The sequence below is a fragment of the Thunnus maccoyii genome, chromosome 12 (assembly GCF_910596095.1).
Source record: "Thunnus maccoyii chromosome 12, fThuMac1.1, whole genome shotgun sequence".
In the NCBI taxonomy this organism is placed as follows: Eukaryota; Metazoa; Chordata; class Actinopteri; order Scombriformes; family Scombridae; genus Thunnus; species Thunnus maccoyii.
Genome location: NC_056544.1, coordinates 22,808,702 through 22,826,507, shown reverse-complemented (window position 1 = coordinate 22,826,507; position 17,806 = coordinate 22,808,702). Strand labels below are relative to the sequence as shown.

The window sequence follows — 17,806 nt, the reverse complement described above, 5'->3', positions numbered from 1 at the left end:
TAGTTTCAGAGTTTTCACATGATTGTAATGATAGAGATTGTTGTTACAATTATCTATTATTGTACTATTTGTTTTATTTTTTTCTGTTTGCCTACTAGTAAAACAGTATGCCAAATGGTATATTGCTTTCCAATAAGTGAAAATAATGTAAAAGTTCTGAAAACCAGAGTTCAGTTCTGAGAAAATTATACAATTGTGAATATTTCTACATATACTGTTTAAAGCCAGGACAGTATTATATGAACAATTACCTACGGAGATCAAAAATGTAATTTCTCATTTCACTGGGAGTTTAATAGTTAGCCCACCGTCTTGGTCATAAGTGCATTGTGGGAAGATTGTGGGTTTAATGTAATAACTCAGTACTTAGCTTTGCCCTTTTTTATCCAATGAATGTCTACGGACATTACTTAACTCCAACCTTTGCATGTCTTATCACTAAATCATGATTGTGTCAGAGATTTGCAGACTATTTCTTTTAACCTTTGACCCTTATTTCTGAGTCATACATGGCCCTTCCATATCCCTCATTTTATACAGACACAGCACAATGAGTCACAGCATCAAAGAGCAGCAGGTAAAATAATGTCCTCTCCTCTAGTACAATGCATGTGCTATTGATCATGAACTGAACAGACAGTGGTATTGATTTAAATTCTTAAGATGAATAGTCAGAGATAGCGTTCATCACTTGGACTATTGCATCAAAACAACCGTAGGAAATCACTCCTGTAGAGCCTCTAAAAGCCTTATAATCTGCAGCAGTACAAGGAATACATGAGAACATGAATGACTCTTTCCTTGACCTGTAGAAATGAGATATAACCTTGATATGTCATTGTATATGAAGTGCCCAAAAGATAGTGAGGAATGAAAGGACAAGGTCAATGGGGTCACAAAACGCTCTCTCAGGTAGGTCATAAAAATTGGCCTTTCAATCGTAATGTCTAAACAACATCTTCAGACTTTATACCTGCTAAAAAATACAGTTTCGATACATATGCTGCATTCCAGTCAGAGTCAGAATTTGGAAATTCCCCGCTGCTTGCCCATAATTACAACCTTCCTGTGTTCCAGCAGTCCGGCTTGGAAAAACCAGGCAAGATACATGGTCACCCGCAAAATTTAAATACACCTTCCCATGTTACAATTAGTATCACGTAATTTACTGTATATCTGAGAATGCTTACTAGCAAGTTAGTAGAGTTTTGTCAAGTGGAAGTGCAACTTTCCATTTCGAATTCACTTGTTTCTAAATAAAACCACACAGATGTAAAAATAGATTTACAGACATGTGACTGTGACTTTTAAAAGTGCATCTTGGAAACCTCTTTTTTGGAAATAATGCCTGAGTTCATAAATGGTCAGCCGCAATGTTAGAGAAAATACAAATTTCCGATTTTCTGATATCTCTAGAATGCAGCGTTTGAAAGTACTCTTTCGAGGAGCAATCAAGCACTTTTCTTCCTGTCTCTTATCTGTCTATCTTTAAGCCTTTGATCTCAAGTCTCAATACTATAATTAAATAAAATACATATGGAAATATACAATATTATATTATAAAATAGATATAGAGGGAAATGACACTACTACCTCCCCTGCATATAAGGTACAGCAAGTGCATTTTTCCAAACTAGGATTTCTTTGAGGTAAGTGACTCAGTCATGGTGACTGCAGGAGTCCTAGCTCAGCAAATCCTTCCAATTGTCCATTCAGGGGCACTTACAGAGAAACGTGCAGGACTGTACATACCGCCATCAACCAATCAACATGACAAGTCTTATGGACTTTGCCCAGTCTTATCTCTCTGGTCCTGTACATTAACCTTCATCATTCAACCTCATAAACCTGTTAAAACTATTAAACTGTGATAACGGGCACTACAAAAGATCAATGGTCCATCCGAAAACCTGATGTTTTTTAATCATTAAATATTAAGTAAGTCTTAATGAAGGCCATGAGTACCTTTATGACATCACAAAGTTTAGAAATATTACCAGGCAGTTAAGTGTTTCAGGACCTCTCTGACTTTAAATGTGCAGCCGAGAGTCTATGAAAGAGAGTATTAAAACAAAGAGCTCTTCCTTCTTTGATTCATTCACATTTCTATTTTGGGGGAGGATATAAGCGGAAACACATGCTGTGAGAACTTCCCATTTCCGAACAGTGTGCCTGTGCCCAGCAAACGTCTGATCAGGTGTGTGTGTGTGTGTGTGTGTGTGTGTGTGTCTGAATAAGAATGTGTGAGTATGAAGAAAAACTAGTGTTTGCTCAGCAGTTATGAGGATAGCAGCACTCAAAGTTAATAAAACATGAGAAAAATGCTGATACAGACTTTGTAGACCGCCATGACACACACACAATGGGAACAAATGTCACAGTTTGGTATTTTTAACACTAGAAAGCCAAGGACGTGGAAGCTTTAAAACAGCTGCTACAACAACTTTTTGTATGATCTTCTTGATTAAACATGAGGCAAAGCAACAGTTGTGATCACACTATTAACACTTAAATTGACATTTTGGCAATTTGTCTGACCCTGTAGCCTTAATTGGAAAAGCTGAAATGAATCTCACTTTATGTGGCTATACTCAGTTTAAACACAGGACTAGTAACTGTCACAAACTATTGTATGTTACTTGTTTCCTTTTCTTTTTCTTTTTTTTTTTTTTTAACTTCCCGCTTATGTGAATAAATTGGGACTCACCATTTCACATTCCAAGTCAGCAGACGAGCAGCAGGTCACAGTATGTTGAAGAACCCGAAGTTTGAAACAGAAAGACAAATGAAAAATGAAACAAAACATTACTGACAGGATACACGTTGAGTCAGAGTCTGGAAATGACCCTTCCAGATGTTAACAGTTTGGTTAATGCTGCCCAGATCACGCAAAACGCACTTGATTCGCTGTCCAGCAACAGTTTAGATACTGTATGCAAAGCGCTTCTGTGGCTTTTAACAGCGCACAAACAAGTGAAATAAACTTAATAAACACAACCGAGCACTTTACCTGACTCGTATACCGGCTCCCTTAACACCAGCTGAGGTCAGTGTGTGTAACCGGGGACAAGGAATCCCGACGTGGGGCTCGCCAGGGTGGAAAGGAATAGACACCTGTAAGCGTCAGTTTTGGCAAACCTTCCCAGAGACGGACCGAGCTAACCCCGCCCCTCCTGGTTCTAAAACGGCCCCCGTAGTACTCTTAAACGGGCACGCCCACGAAAACGACTCAACCAGCACAGTTCCAGTGCCACCTGCTGGTAGTGGTGGTGATGATAATCGCCATATCACATGACCACTAGATGGCCACGTTAGGCTGAGCTGAATTTGATGCTTTTATGATAAGACTCCAAACCAGGAACGGTTTTTTTTTTTGAAAGATGCCTTCAGTGTGCATAAAGTGTGAACATGTGAAACTCAGTGGAGGTATGCAGTAGTAATACCCCAATATGCATATACAGTACACCATTACAAGTAAAAGTCATTCATGATTACTTAAGTAAAAGTATATAAAATATACAGATGGGTGACAAATGAAAGGACAGTGGACAGTAAGGCCCCGAGAACAGCTTGAATGTTCCCTGACATAGACTCTGAACTCTCCTCATTCCTCCAAGTGATATTCCCTCATTTGGTGTTTTGATGATGGTGATGGAGGGCACTTTCATTAGTTCCGCACTCTTTCATAAGTATTCAATTGGGTCAGTTGGGTGAGATCTGGGAACTGTGACCATAGTATGACTCACATTATTTCCATACTCATATGAAACCATTCTGTCATCTCGTGTACCCTGTATGGAAGCATCCACATTTGGTTTACTTCTTCCCTCATTTGTTCAGATTTTCATTTAATTTGTTCCCCGTCTGTAATAAAAGTGTGTGATAAAACTGTGATAAAAGTACTCATTATGCAGCATAATGGTTCCTGTCAGTGCTGTATTATTTTATATTGGAATATCATTACTAATACATAAATATGTCAGCAGTATTTTAATCTTGTGCTGCTTGAGGTGGCGCTAATTTGTTTTATATACTGTTGGATAGTTCAAATCTATAACAATCCCTCATATTTTTAAAATTATTTTGTGTGTTAAACCCTAACCTGCAAAATAACTAGTAAATATGGCTGTCAAATAAATGCAGTGGAGTAAAAAATGCAACACTCCCACCTCAAATGTAGTGGAGTAGATGCATAACGTAGCATAAAATGGAAACACTCACATAAATCAGAATTGTACTTGAGTACAGTAAATGTAGTTTCTTTCCACCACTTGTAAAATTTAACTACTCCAATTCTTGCGGCCACACTTGAAGCCTCTCAAGTTATGTCATATGTAGTGGAAGCAAGTATAAACTGCTGACAAATTAAAGGAGAACCAGAGTAAATGAGTGAAGAAACAATGAAGGCAGAGGCTTCCATACAGGAACCAAAGCATCACCGAATAGTTCAGTGACTATGAAATGACGTGAATCACATGCATTATATGAATAGATGGCATTTGCAGTCACCAGATCTCAGCCCAAGTGAACACCTATGGGACATTTTGGTCTGATGTGTGACACATCGCTCTCCACGACCATCATTAGCACCAAATGAGGGAGTATCTTTTAGAAGAATAGTATTGCAGTTGCAGACTTGTGAAATCCAAGAAGTATTGACGTTGTTCTGCAGGCTTGTCGTGAGCCAACGCCTTACTAAAATGCTTAATGTTGTTTTTTGTTTAATTTGCATCAATTTTAATCAGCAGATTACTCTGCTAATCCCCCCTTTTAAAAAATGAAGCCAGTTACTTAAGGGAAGGTTGTGAAGGTCAGTTATAGGTTGCTGGTCTCAGATCAGTTAGCACAGATAATGTAACATCAATACCACTGCAGTCTTTCCCAGTAATGAGAGGTCCAGCAAAAGTGCAATAAAACAAAATCTATACAGTCTGTCGGTTTGCAACACACTCAATCACTCGTAGGCCAACTTGTGTTAATTCTTCATCTTTTTAATTTTTCTTAATGCAAGTAAAACTATTTGGAGCAAACAATCTACTTGGCATTCCCTGCATTTAATCTAATATCACACAAGGATACCTATCAGACCCGACAGAGGTGTTACAGTCAAGTTTATTCAACCATGAATTTTCATATAAACAAGTGTGCACATAGGGATGACCTCGTCCTCAAGGTCCCGATCCTAAACCAAACGTCTACCTGAGATTCAATTCAGTTCACCTATTCACGTGGTATTCACATAACAATGTAGAGAAACAAATCTAGACTATTTAGGTTTCTGTGGCATATTTTAATGCTACAGTACGACAGGTGGTACAGTAGTTTTCAGTGACATTTTTTTGGCAATTCTACAAGCTACAATGTTTGCCCTACTGTTATACAAAAAAAAAGCTAAACCTCATCTTTGTTTTCAAATCAGATCTGGTCTAGGATTTTTCTTTTTTACAAATCATTACTAAAACTCCTTACAAGTCTTTAGTATTGCTCTTGCTACATTGAAAAAATAGAAAAATTACATCTGAATATTGAGCTGTGGATGTGGTTTATTTATAAAGAGCCTTGCCCTTGAGTGTTCATGGCTATGTTTCAATAGTCCTTAGCTGCTTACTCTCCGCGTTTCCTTTCTTCTGTAATGGCAAGCCTCACAACAGCAACCAGAGAAGAAGGTATGAAGCAAAGAACAAGACATCAAAGAGTTTTAAGAGGCTCGTCAGCAAAAATGAGTCTAGGATTCTGCAGAGGTGTTGGGTATGACCAGGTCTTCCTCTCCCTGAGCTTCTGCTGCTGCTGCGTCCTTTGCTACTTTCTGTTCAGCGGCCACTAAAGAAGTGTCTGTGTCAGGGGCTTCGAAGGACTCGCCCCCCAGGTCAGTCAGTTTGATGTAGCCCTTACTGTTGGAGCGCTCCAGACGAGGGCAGCTGAAGCGCCTGGCTCTGTCGCCTTGACGACACACAGACACAGACAGGCTGCAGCGGCGTGCAGACCTAGGTTGATCCGTGAGGGAGTTGAGCGACAGCCGTGACCCCATCGCCCTGGCAACAGGTGATGGAGGAAACAGTGGGGTCCACTGGAGCTGAGTCTGGGCCTGCTGCGCCCCCTGTTGGTCAGCTGCGTCTGTGGATGTGTCTTCATGGCTCTGCTGGGGAGGGGGGGGATCCGTCATTGAGGCGTCCTTCTCCTTGGCATCCGTCTCGTCAATCTGGCTGCTGATGGCCTGTCCTTCCTCTCTAATGTTTTCAGCAGATGTCTCAATAACGACCCCTTCTTCTGAGCGCCCCTCTGCCTCTGCTCTCTCAGACTCCTCCACCTCACAGTTGTTCAGTTTGATGACAGGAAGGGTGAAAGCGTTCACAGAGGAGGTGACAATGGAGGTGGTCTCCCACTGTCGGGGCTGTGGGGCCTGCTCGCTGCTATTGCTGTAGTCTTTGTAGATGCTGTAGACAGTGTCTGTGAATGTCTGCACATCTCTGGACCAGCTGCGCGGCCTGCTGGCCAATGACGGGCGTCTGAAAACCTCGTCACCACCTAACTCGCTCTGGAAACTGAGTCCAGTGGAGGGCCAGGAACTGCGAGCGAGCATCCCACTTGCAGGGAATGAACCCGACGGGCCCTCGGCACTCCTCGACTGGGTGTAGTTCACCAAACCGTTGAGAGGAGAGTACTCCTTTGACCGTATGCTGTGCAGATCGATAACTGTGGAATAGATATCCCTCAGGTTGATGATTTTGGTTTTCTTGTCTCGGTTTTCATGGAGTACTGCATTGGCGCAGATGAAGAGGAAAATGCCGATTCCCATTACCAGCGGTCCAAAGACTTTCAGATTGTCTGAGTACAGGTAATTATTCAGAAAGTCACAGAGGAAGCCACAGTGAGGAGAGGGGTCAGGGACGCTGCTGTTAGAATGGCTATGGTTTAATAAATTTTTCTGGCCGGAAGGAGATTTATCATTGGTGACGTTGGAGGAAACAGGTGGGCTTTTGGAGTAACTCATCCTGTTGGGGTGGTATGCTCCAGTTCTGCGGCGCTCCTGGTACTCATGTTGGTTCTGGCTGGGCCAGTAGCCCAGCACGGCCATGGAAATCCCAACCATGAGAACTATAACTCCAACAGCGGCCACCAAACCTGCCGGGGAGCACAGATTGAGCTTCCCCTTCACCACCACGACATCGTTCTTCTTCTTTTTCTTGGATTTCCGCTTCCGTTTGTTTTCCGCTCGGTTTTTGGAGCGGAGTGAATCCTGGCGCCTGTTCATGCGCAGCAGGCCACCTGTGGCTATCATGGTGGCGATTGGACAGCAGGCTTGTCACTCAACCTGGCAGGATGCAAAAGAGAAGAGGAAGAACATTAGGTTCATGATATACATGATAAGCAGAAGGTTTAGACATTTAGCAACAGCTGGAGTAAATATGTTCATTTCACTAAGAGATTATACATGTAATCCAGATTTATCACCCATTGCAGGGCTAGATTACCAACTGGGGGAAGCGGGCATCTACACCAGGACCCCAGATGTTCAGGGAAAGGCCCCAGGTTCACTCTGTAGCAATTACTTTGCTGTAATGTGATTAAATTGAAATTTGTCTGGTGATATAATACTGAGAATACTGGAAAGACGGAAATACGTCAGAAGAAAAGGGGAGAGGGGATTTAATGGGGGCCCACAGATCATTTTTGCCCTGGGGTCAAGTAGCAGGTTAATCCAGCCTTGTACCCAAGATCATCCGACAGGTAGAATATGCACTGCTTCTCTGCATAAATCCAGTTAAAAGCAGATCGAATGTTAGTCATTAGATGGACACGAAACCGACAGATAACATCCATCTGCTGCTGCTGAATCTATAAATACGATGATGTAAGCCAAACAGAGACAAGTACCTAAGTTGACAGCGGAGAACAAGGAGTGCTATTTGTCTATATTCAGCAGTGCCCGTGTGATATCAGCCAATGAAAGGTAATGTGTCCAGACAGGAGGCCAGCAGGCATGTTCTCTCCACCTCACTCTCGCTTCCTTGCTCTCTTTCTGCCTTTCCTCTCTCCCACCAATCTCTCCTACCAACGCTCTCCCTCATGCTTTCCACCCAAATCCATTTCAACATGAACCAACGCAACTGTGCTTCAAGATGACAGCGTCCTCCACAGATTAGGCATCACAAAGGCAAATATGAGCTATTAGCCGTTTGTTTACACACCAACACATTCTCTGCCACACAGGATGTTTACATTTGTTTTTGGTTTTTTGGGATAATCCTGCACAATAGCAGATGCCCTGGTCCAAAGTGCAACAAAGCCATTACAGACATTTGCTGAAGAGTTTAAGCCACATGGGGTGAATAATAATTGGAGGATAAGGCTGATTAATTAGACTCTAGCATTCCCTCCTTGATTGTGCTGGTAGCTAGGTATTTAATTTGATTAATCGTGCGTAATTGTGTATGATTTAGGGCTTAGGCTCATGTATAACTTATTCCACAAATTCTTTTCAGACCATTAATAAGACGTTATCAAAAGGTTGCTTTGGGTGATGATCTCTCAATCTTAACAGCCAAAAATAATGACAATGAAGGCCTTTTAAATCTCTCTATGATCCAAGTTGTTACAGGCAGTTCCCACGGCAAGTAGAACACAGAGCTCTGCACCTGAGCTTCAGCAAACAACACGCGGGTAGTCAGCTGCTGTTTATAGCTAGTTTCTCTCTATATCACATCCAATATCCACTCAAATGCCTCCTGGGCTAGAGCAAGTCAACCTGCACTAAAACTGATAAAACGTAGGCGGATCTCTCTCTATGTTTGGGGAGAGAAGGGCAGCGGTAACGTAGACCAGAAGTGGGTGTGGACAAGTCGGATTGTGTCTCTGTCTGCGGTGCTGAACGGAAGCTGCCAACTCCTCGGTTTGTCTAGAAGATGCTCGTCTGGCAGGATGGAGATGAGGGTGGTTTTGACGCTCGGTCCGAGCTGCGGGGGCGCATATTTTCGCGCAATGTTGCATGAGTAATCGACTGTTGACATTACGGCGCATCTGTTTCCCTTCTGTTGGAAAGCCCGTGAAGAAAATATGAGCTGCTATGAGGCTGGAGGTGCCCTGATAATATCCAGAGCCACAGCGACACATCTCGCTCCAACACAAAGCTAAACATTGTATATTTGGGCTCGCAAGGTGCAGACAGAATGACAAATATCCACACCTCTTTCACGGCCTGACGAAGCCCATGCTTTCATAACTAACACTACAACTCAGAGCTGTGTAATAATGATACCCTGGATTAACCAGTGATGCCAGTCTTGACAGCTTTGTCTTGCCAACTTATTAGAATCGGTTTTCAATGGAAATATTACAGCCATAAAAAAAAGTTTAACTGGATTAAATAGCACCACCTTTAAAATACTGTTTTTTTCTTACTCCATAACCTTTTTTTTACGCGTGTTTCACGCATATTTGACAGATGAGGCGTCATATATGTAAGACAAACCGAAATATCTCTTATCAAATTGCAACAAAGTCATCGTCTTAATCTCTCGAATAAAAGTGAACCGACTGAAGTGCGCATTGCTCCAAGTCCAACGCCTTCCTGACATCAAAACTCTTGTCCGTCGATTTATTCAAGATCGAATATACTCCCCCAAATAAACCAATCTGCCATGAAATTAAAAGACTAATCAAACCCCGTTCTACCTCGATACAGCCTAATGGAAGTCAGTGTGGAACCAGATGCGACTGTAAAACACAGAAGAAGCACGGATATTCAGCCGAAGGTAAAGGCTCAGAAACTGCTGGTAGGCTAATAGAAAAACTAAAAAAAAAAAAATCATAAAACAACGCGTGTCTTACCAGAAATTGTGGTTCGACAGTCAAGCATCTTCAAAGGCGCACTCCTCATTCAGCTGTGCATGTCGTGGTGCGCCACTTTGGTGCCAAAGCTGGAAGAGTGGTTTCCAGTTGAACGCGCATTCACAATAGACCGGCAGGGGCGGGACAACCGCATTTCCATTGGTGGTGATTATTGGGCAACGTGAGAAACGAGGGCTGATCAGGACATTTATCATACAGCATATTATACAACAAACTCTTATAGAGCTACAGATTGTTTTTGTTTTTCAAGCTTTTCTTTTCTGTCTTGACAGAAAAAGCAGTAACCTGTGGAATTAAACTTGATTGGCTGTCATACAGATGCCAGCTGCGTTTGTGCCATATACGTTTTTTTTGCACAGTGGGAGTTTTTATGCTAGCAATGACAAATGACAAGCACAAACTTATTTACATATACATGCCTCTGATAAATAGGTGAAAAAATACATTGCATGAATAAATTAGCCACTATGTTATGGGTTTCAATTTGCACACAGTGCAGGTGAGGTCAGAGAAAGGCAAATTTAAATACACCAAATTTATCATCCTTTACATCATGCGCCTCATCCTATCTACCTTTCCCCTTGGGTTACATTGCTATAATTGCTTGTATCCTGCGTCCGCATGTTTAACAAAATGAAATATGACAGTCCAGATGTGTTTCAGTGATGTGAGACTGGAGACAGAAGCAGCAGCTATACTGGGCAGAGGGGAGTGAATTTATGCTCCAGAAATATGTTTATGGCATAAATTAGTGGAAGGAACAGAAAAAAATTTCCCAGTGTGCATGCTGCAGTTGGAGGCAAAGCCATGCCATACACGGACATAGGAAATAATCCAGGGGGGGTTTAAAGAGCTGTCTTTAATCCGTGGTGTTGCGTAGGTCTATAGGTCTGCAGCAGCTTTCAGTATAGCTTTAAGCTTGTGTAATATAGGAAGATGAAGTGACACACAACAGATGTTTCTGAGCGCCTGTCAGAGGCTTACAACATCTTAAAACTGTTGCTGTGAACAAATGTTCCAAAATATGTTGTTCCAAGGTATCCAAGAGAGAAAGACAGACAGTCTTATTACAAATCATCACAAAATCATCAACTGAAATGAATCATTTTAACAGACAGGTAATTCTGCAGAAGTACATTTTGACAGCAAGTGAGTGGAGACACATAATTAATGCAGATCAATACAAGGCATGAGGGGTCACAGAATGAATGGTTTGATGAGTGTAAAAACGATGTAAATCATGGAGTGTTAAACAGCACTCTCCACCACCACCATCAAATCACCAAATAATCTTTTGGAACAGTCTTCCCTCCAGTTGGGGCATAGATGCCATTCTTGCTGCTCATAGTAACCCAACAATTTACTAAAACATTTCTGTTGGTTTGTCCTTTAATTTGTCACAAGTCTGTAGAAATAATATGAAATTCTGGATAATACTTGACGTAATACACAGATTAGTACACTAGGTGTTACATCCACATTGGATGATTCTTGTTGGTGAGTTGGTCTAATTGCTGGAGGGGCTCAGGTGGAAGTCACATCAGCCTGTTAAAGTGTCCCATTGCCCTTATCTGTTAAGCAGCTGTGCATAAGCAGCTTAGCACAAAAATGCCATAAATAAAGTAGTACATTTTGACTTTTTAGATATACATTTGGAAATAACTTCCACTGCAGAATCCAACCAAAACCACACCATGAGTCCACAGCCTCACTCACATCATCAGCATCAGCAACACATCACTCTCTCAGTTAATACCTCATATTCAAGAGATTACTCAACAACCCTTGATTCCAATCAGCAATCAGCCTGAGAACAGAGTCTCAGATTTTCATTTGAAGTTTAAACGGACATATTTCATGCTTCCTCTGTTTTTAGCTTTGCTACCCACCAAATGAGGTCTGGGATTCACTGATGAACCCCCAAATGCATCTTTGTTGACAGTGGCTAATATGCTCTGTGCCAAAGATGTTCCAGCACCTGATCTGCCTAATTAATTCAATATATTAAAGTGGAGGAAAAACTTCAAGTCATTTACACAGGGCTTTTAGGTTATTAGGTTATACTACTTAGGTTATTGGCTACGATGCTGCTTTTGAGAAATATTCTGGTTATTGTCATCTCATTGTTATGGGGAACATAGTTTCTGTGACCTACAGATGAAAGCGTACCAATTTGCAGACTCTGCAGAAACTCCAATGCCATTTACATTATTTCTGCAGACCTCCCAAATCACACTAATGGCTTTACTCTAACACATTTAAACATTTATTATCAAGACATCCCCAGGTACTGTAATTAAACTCACCTAGAGCATGGTGATGAATTAGGGGGTTCAATGGGTATTCACTGTCACAAAGAAAGACAAAGGAGAGTATGAGGGAGAGAGAAAAGAGAGATATGAAAGAGAAGAAAAAGAGAGGAGAGAGATACCAACCAAATCTAATACTGGGGATTTCGTCTTTGGGAGGGACATTCCCATCCACAGTGTAGCAGTAATTCAATAATTCAGTTTATTCCTTAGAGATCATATCATGTCTGTCACAGTTATTTAAGAAACCACTCTCCTGTCCTGTCTGCCATGAATGATGTGTCTCCTATTCATAGTTCTATCCCATCTGTATCAGATCTTCTCATACCATTTTCTGATGCTTATCAAAAAATAGATCATCCCTCACCCATCCAGGCATCCCAGGAGACGGTGCACCACGGTAGGGCTCACATACATTGTGGTGTCAAAACAGTCCCAGTGGATTTCCGTTTCACGTTCTGAAATCTAACCGGCTTTGTTATCTGCACAGAGGAGACAGTCATGTCATTTCACTTCGTCCTCTAGCTCCCTTTACTCCTCTGGATGTTATTTCTGCCTGTAATGTGATGGTTAGCAGCTAAGAGATATCTCCAGCAGCATCATCGGGAGCTGCAGGGGGTTCATTTCATTTCTTAAGCTCGGGCTCTACTAGCTAATTGGGAATGTGGAACCTTGGAATGTGGGCTCAGTGAGAAATCGACTTCCTCCAGGAGACGTTGTCATCATTAATGCCTTTGTTGCTGCAGAAGTCAGAGAGCTTCACAGTTGCAGGGATGAAAGCCATGCTCCCTTCTGAGGCCATAGAAATGAATTCATAGTAGCTCAGAGCATTTAGAGATCAGAGGGAGATGATGCGGTCACCAATTAAACAGAAAACAGCTGCTCTGGTTTGAGTTGTTGCAGGACTGAAGTTTGTGCCTCTTGAAAGGATAAAGCTGGCATTATTATTATAATGTTATATTATTATTTCCTTACTCTGTCTGTGTAAAAAATTAGCTTTAAAAACAGGGTCCTAAATATTGTAGTTTTGTTTTTAATGAAGACAAAGTAATTTACTAAAACAACTGGGCACTGTAGTTTTTAGCAAACGTCACTTAAGCAGGTGAAAATAGTGAATTTGTTGGGGCATTCACAGCACCAGGACGGTGTATGTGGAAATTGACTCAAAATAAAGAATGGTTCCCAGTACAACGGTGGGGCTAAACTATGTTGTTTTAATAGTTTGGACAACAATGGAGCTCTACAGCACAGAGGAATAAGCTACATAAAACTTTGGCTACACAAGCAATACTCGTTAGTGGGATCAACTCATTGCTGGTTTTGGTCTTTTCATGGGATTTGTTTGTAATAAGAAAAATATAGAATATCAAGACCAACATATAACCTGGATTATCCATTAGAACTGCGAGAATACACCTTCATGCTTAAATCATAACAGATGTTCAAAAATAGGGCCAAGAAGAAATAATAGGTTTGAAAGCCAAATTCTTCTTGAATGCAAACACATCAATCTGTTGACCTTCATTTTTGGACTGAGGCTACAATTTTCATTGTCTTGCACAATGGTAATTCAAACAGTGGAGTTAAGAACCTCCTCATAAATCACACCAAAGTTTCCCACAGTAACCATCATCTGTACCATTGTCTGCTCAGGTACTGTAGGGAGAAGACCTTCCTTTGATGAATGACCATTAGGGTCCATCTGCAGCTACTGGTTGTGGCTAATGAGATGCATGACAGTGTAGCGACTGATACAGGTCATGGAGACATATGGGCATTTCTGGTCCATCCGCTTCTATGTTTGGAATCCATGTGTCTCTGACATCATTGGGAGCACTGGAAATGGAACAAGACACCCGGTAGAGGAACCAGTTGTTGGGTTGCCGAGGAGAAAGGAACATGAGAACACAGGCGGGGGGAGGAGGGGTGGGGGTGGAGAGCAGCAGGTGAACACTTGCTCCCAGCAGGTAGCTGGTTCCCACTGGTGACCTTGTTTCATTTCTACAGTGTAAATGGCTGATGAATAGGCAACCAGGGCCATAGACACAAATAGGAGCCAGCATTAGCTCACATATCATCTGCTAGCAGCACTAATGGGAATTCATAGCCAAAATATGGAGGTTATATTGAATATTCTTGTAATGGAAGACAGCCCTAGATACAGAGTTCAGCTCTTTTAAGATTAAATTTTCAGGAGCTGTACCAAAAGTTTGTCAGAAGAAAAGTCTTCTCCACCAATTTCTCTGAACATGCTTATGAAGAGGATAATAAAAAGCAACGTGCAGGGGGTGCATTATCTAAAGAATAGACAGTAATTACAATCCTCAACATCAAAAGCTCTGTTTCTCCTAAATTGCAGGATCATGGACCCTGTAGGCTGAGCAGCTACAAAGAAGCTGTTTTTCTACTGTTTAGCTTCATGGCCATTTTTCGCTGTGCAGTGAGGCAGTTGTGCAATCAGGGATGATTCTCAGGGCTTGTAAGATGCAAGCTTCATGGGATCACAGTGAGAAAGCCTTCTTTGATCTCTCATTCTAGATAATATAGGTCATCTCTTCAGGGAGAAACAACAAAGACCAAATGAGGCGGAAAATACCATTCAACCCACCTCTGTGGAGCAAGAAACAAATAGCCCCTCAAATGGAGCTTTACGGACCACAACTAATAGCCTTACAGACCTATTCTTAGGGTCTTGATCATTGGCATTTTTAACACAACGGCCCATCAGCCTGCGCTGACGAGAGAAAGAGGAATTTTTGAAATGTGAAATATTGCATCTGTCATTTCCTATTCTGCTGCCTGTATGTGGAGCCTGTTCAGACTGGGTATCCATGGCAACCGTTTTATAATGCTCGCAAAACACCTTAGAAGAGGTTCCTTTTTATCTGGGCTGGAGGGCTGGGACAGAGGCAGCGGAGAATCAAACGAGTGGGCAAAAGTGACGGCTGACGGGTTGTACAAAGAATATTTTTCAGCTGACGTCTTTGTTTATCGCCCCCTCAGATGGTGACTTGCAGAAAGGCAACAGATAGGGAAAATAATGAAAAGAATACCAAGAAATCAAATTAATTCAGATCAATTTATTCTAAAAAATTCTAGACATTAGAAGAAACAATTAAATTACAATTAAAGACAGTAAAGTATAATATACTTTACTGTAGTATTACGGTCAGGATGTTTTCCTGACATCTGGTGCAAAGGGCTTATCTCTGCCATGCATTGAGTGAGGACAAATCAGATCCTACTAACTACTATGACATCTGTGTCAGCAGTTGTCTAGGTAAATTATTCTGTGTATCAATGTATTTAGAGAGAAGAGGTGTTTGGCAGGGTTGCAATTTAAGTCAATTTTATTTAATGTGTATATAAATGAACTTGCTGTTCAGTTGGATCAATGTGCTGCTACTGGCCTCTCCCCCCTAGATAGAGAGGTGAAGTCTCTATTTCATGCTGATGACCTTGTTCTACTGTCTCCCACTGAACAGCAGCAGCTGGGCATAGTAGATTACTGTCAATACTGGGCCCTGGCAGTAAATATGAAGAAAAATAATGTCATGATTTTGCAAAAATGCCCCAGATGTTAGGAGAACAAATACTGGTTTACCATGAACAATCATATCATTGAACATAGTAGGAGTTATACCCACCTTGGTATAGACATAACAGCATCAGGGAGTTTCAATATGGCAACGAATGCACTAAAAGAAAAGGTTCAAAGAGCTTTAAATGCAATTAAGAGAAAATTTTATAATTTCAATTAAAATCTAAAATATTTGATAGTGTCATCCTGTCCATTGCGCTGTATGGCATGTATGGGGTCCACTCAGTCATCATAGCTATAGCCGTTGGGACAAACATCCAACAGAAACTTTACATGCAGAATTCTGCAGATACATTTTACATGTATACAGAAAAACACCAACAAATGCATGCAGAGCAGAATTAGGCAGATACCCACTGATAATTAACATTCAAAAGACAGCACTCAAATTTTTTAATCACCGTAAGTCCAGCTCCCTAGACATCATCCATTCCAAAGCCCTCCAAACCCAAAAGCTGAGCCAAGAAAAGAGTCCCCTATGTCAGTTGGTGCAGAGACTGACTGTCCCCTCTCAGACACACTCTGACCAGTCTCACACTAACACTGCTTTCCAAACACCAATCAGAATAAATCAAATTATAATGCGATGTAAAGAAACCTATCTGGAACACTGGGAAGAAACTATCAGCCAAAGCAGATTAGAATGTTATCTGGCCCTAAAAAGAGATTATGAATTGGCAGAATATCTCTCTGCTGTCAGAGATAGAAAGAAGAGACAGATACTAAACAAGTACAGGATCAGTGACAATCGAAGTGCCAATCGAAAAAGGGCAGCACAAAAAATCATGGCAACCAACAGAAAACAGAATATGTGGTCACTGTTTGACAGGTGAGGTTGAGACAGAGATGCACTTCCTCCTACAATGTAAAACATTCAATGAAATAAGGAACATTCACTTTAACAAGTTCAACTCTTACATTTCAGATTTCAAGGGGCTTAATGACCTCTCAAAATTAAAAATACTCCTAGGAGAAGGAGACAGGGCATATCTTGCTGCCTAATATGTATTAACACGCCACAACCTGAGGGACAGTGAATGACCTAGACACACACACACACACACACACACACACACACACACACACACACACACACACACACACACACACACACACACACACTTTACTTTGGCAATATTGTTGTTGTGACATTCATGCCAATAAAGCAAATTTGGAAATATGATGACATAAGAACATATCAGTTTTCCGTAGCAAGACCAAACGTCAAGGAAAACCTCTTTTGTTTGCAGACTTATGGATTCTGCTGCTCCAGCTGCATATTTTTTTATATTGAATAAAAAAATTGTGGCGACTACAAAGAGAGATCACTGCACGTGATTCAGTGATACATTGTGACACTGATATTCAGTGTGCAGGAGCATGGTCTCTGGGACCTGGAGGACCAGTCCAGTCATGTGGAATACAGCAGGCGTGAGCATGATTGGGGGGCGGGGGGAGCACATAGCCAGCTGGGTTTTCTGCAGGGGTGAGCCAGAGCCCATGCCAGGAGCTGACAGGACCAATCGGGGAAGAGCTCAGGCCTCATCCATGCATGCTAATCAGCCTGTCAGAGGAACCCGGGTCGAGGGCATCTGCAGGGGTTCATTGCCATGGATACAGCAGCAGTCACATGATATTACCTGAGCAGGTAAACCAAGTGGAAAGAATGAGGTGTCTTGGCCTTGGCTGCACAAGGCTTTATAACCTTCAATTACGTCATCGCTTTTCAGAACAGTCAAAGGCTGCAGAGTGGCTGCAAGAAAAATCATTTGTCATCAGAAAAAAAGTTGACATTTTTGTTATCTTTCCAAACATTTAAAGTTAAAACTCGCTTGATTTATGGATGAATGAAAAACTGAACATCTTCCATTGTTTCTCCAAAACAAGCTTAGGAGAAAACAAGAACATTGGATTTGAAAAAAGAGAAAAGACAAGAACACAGAATCTTAAAAACATGTAGGCTATGGCAAAAGAAGTCCTTCATTATTTCAGTGGATTCCTATAAGTGGATAAGGCTAATGTGACCAGGTTGTCTTTTTCACAGCTC

At 41.5% G+C, this 17,806-nt stretch overlaps 1 protein-coding gene across 2 annotated transcripts; it reads right to left on the bottom strand.

The window, feature by feature from the left end:
- Positions 1-4,970: 4,970 nt before the first annotated feature.
- LOC121908485 (transmembrane protein 200C) lies at positions 4,971-9,946 on the bottom strand. 2 transcript variants are annotated; one of them, XM_042428534.1, is made up of 2 exons: positions 9,829-9,946; positions 4,971-7,312 (listed from the first exon to the last, which is right to left on the bottom strand). In XM_042428534.1, the coding sequence occupies exon 2, from the start codon at positions 7,277-7,279 to the stop codon at positions 5,726-5,728; it is 1,554 nt and encodes a 517-aa protein (XP_042284468.1). In that variant the 5' UTR covers positions 7,280-7,312; positions 9,829-9,946; the 3' UTR covers positions 4,971-5,725. The 2 variants fall into 2 exon arrangements, with proteins under 2 accessions (XP_042284468.1, XP_042284469.1); XM_042428535.1 differs by lacking the exon at positions 9,829-9,946 and adding an exon at positions 9,673-9,724.
- Positions 9,947-17,806: the final 7,860 nt, after the last annotated feature.

Excerpts from the sequence above, each read along its gene's own strand:
- LOC121908485 (XM_042428534.1), bottom strand. The coding sequence starts at position 7,279 with ATGATAGCCACAGGTGGCCTGCTGCGCATGAACAGGCGCCAGGATTCA.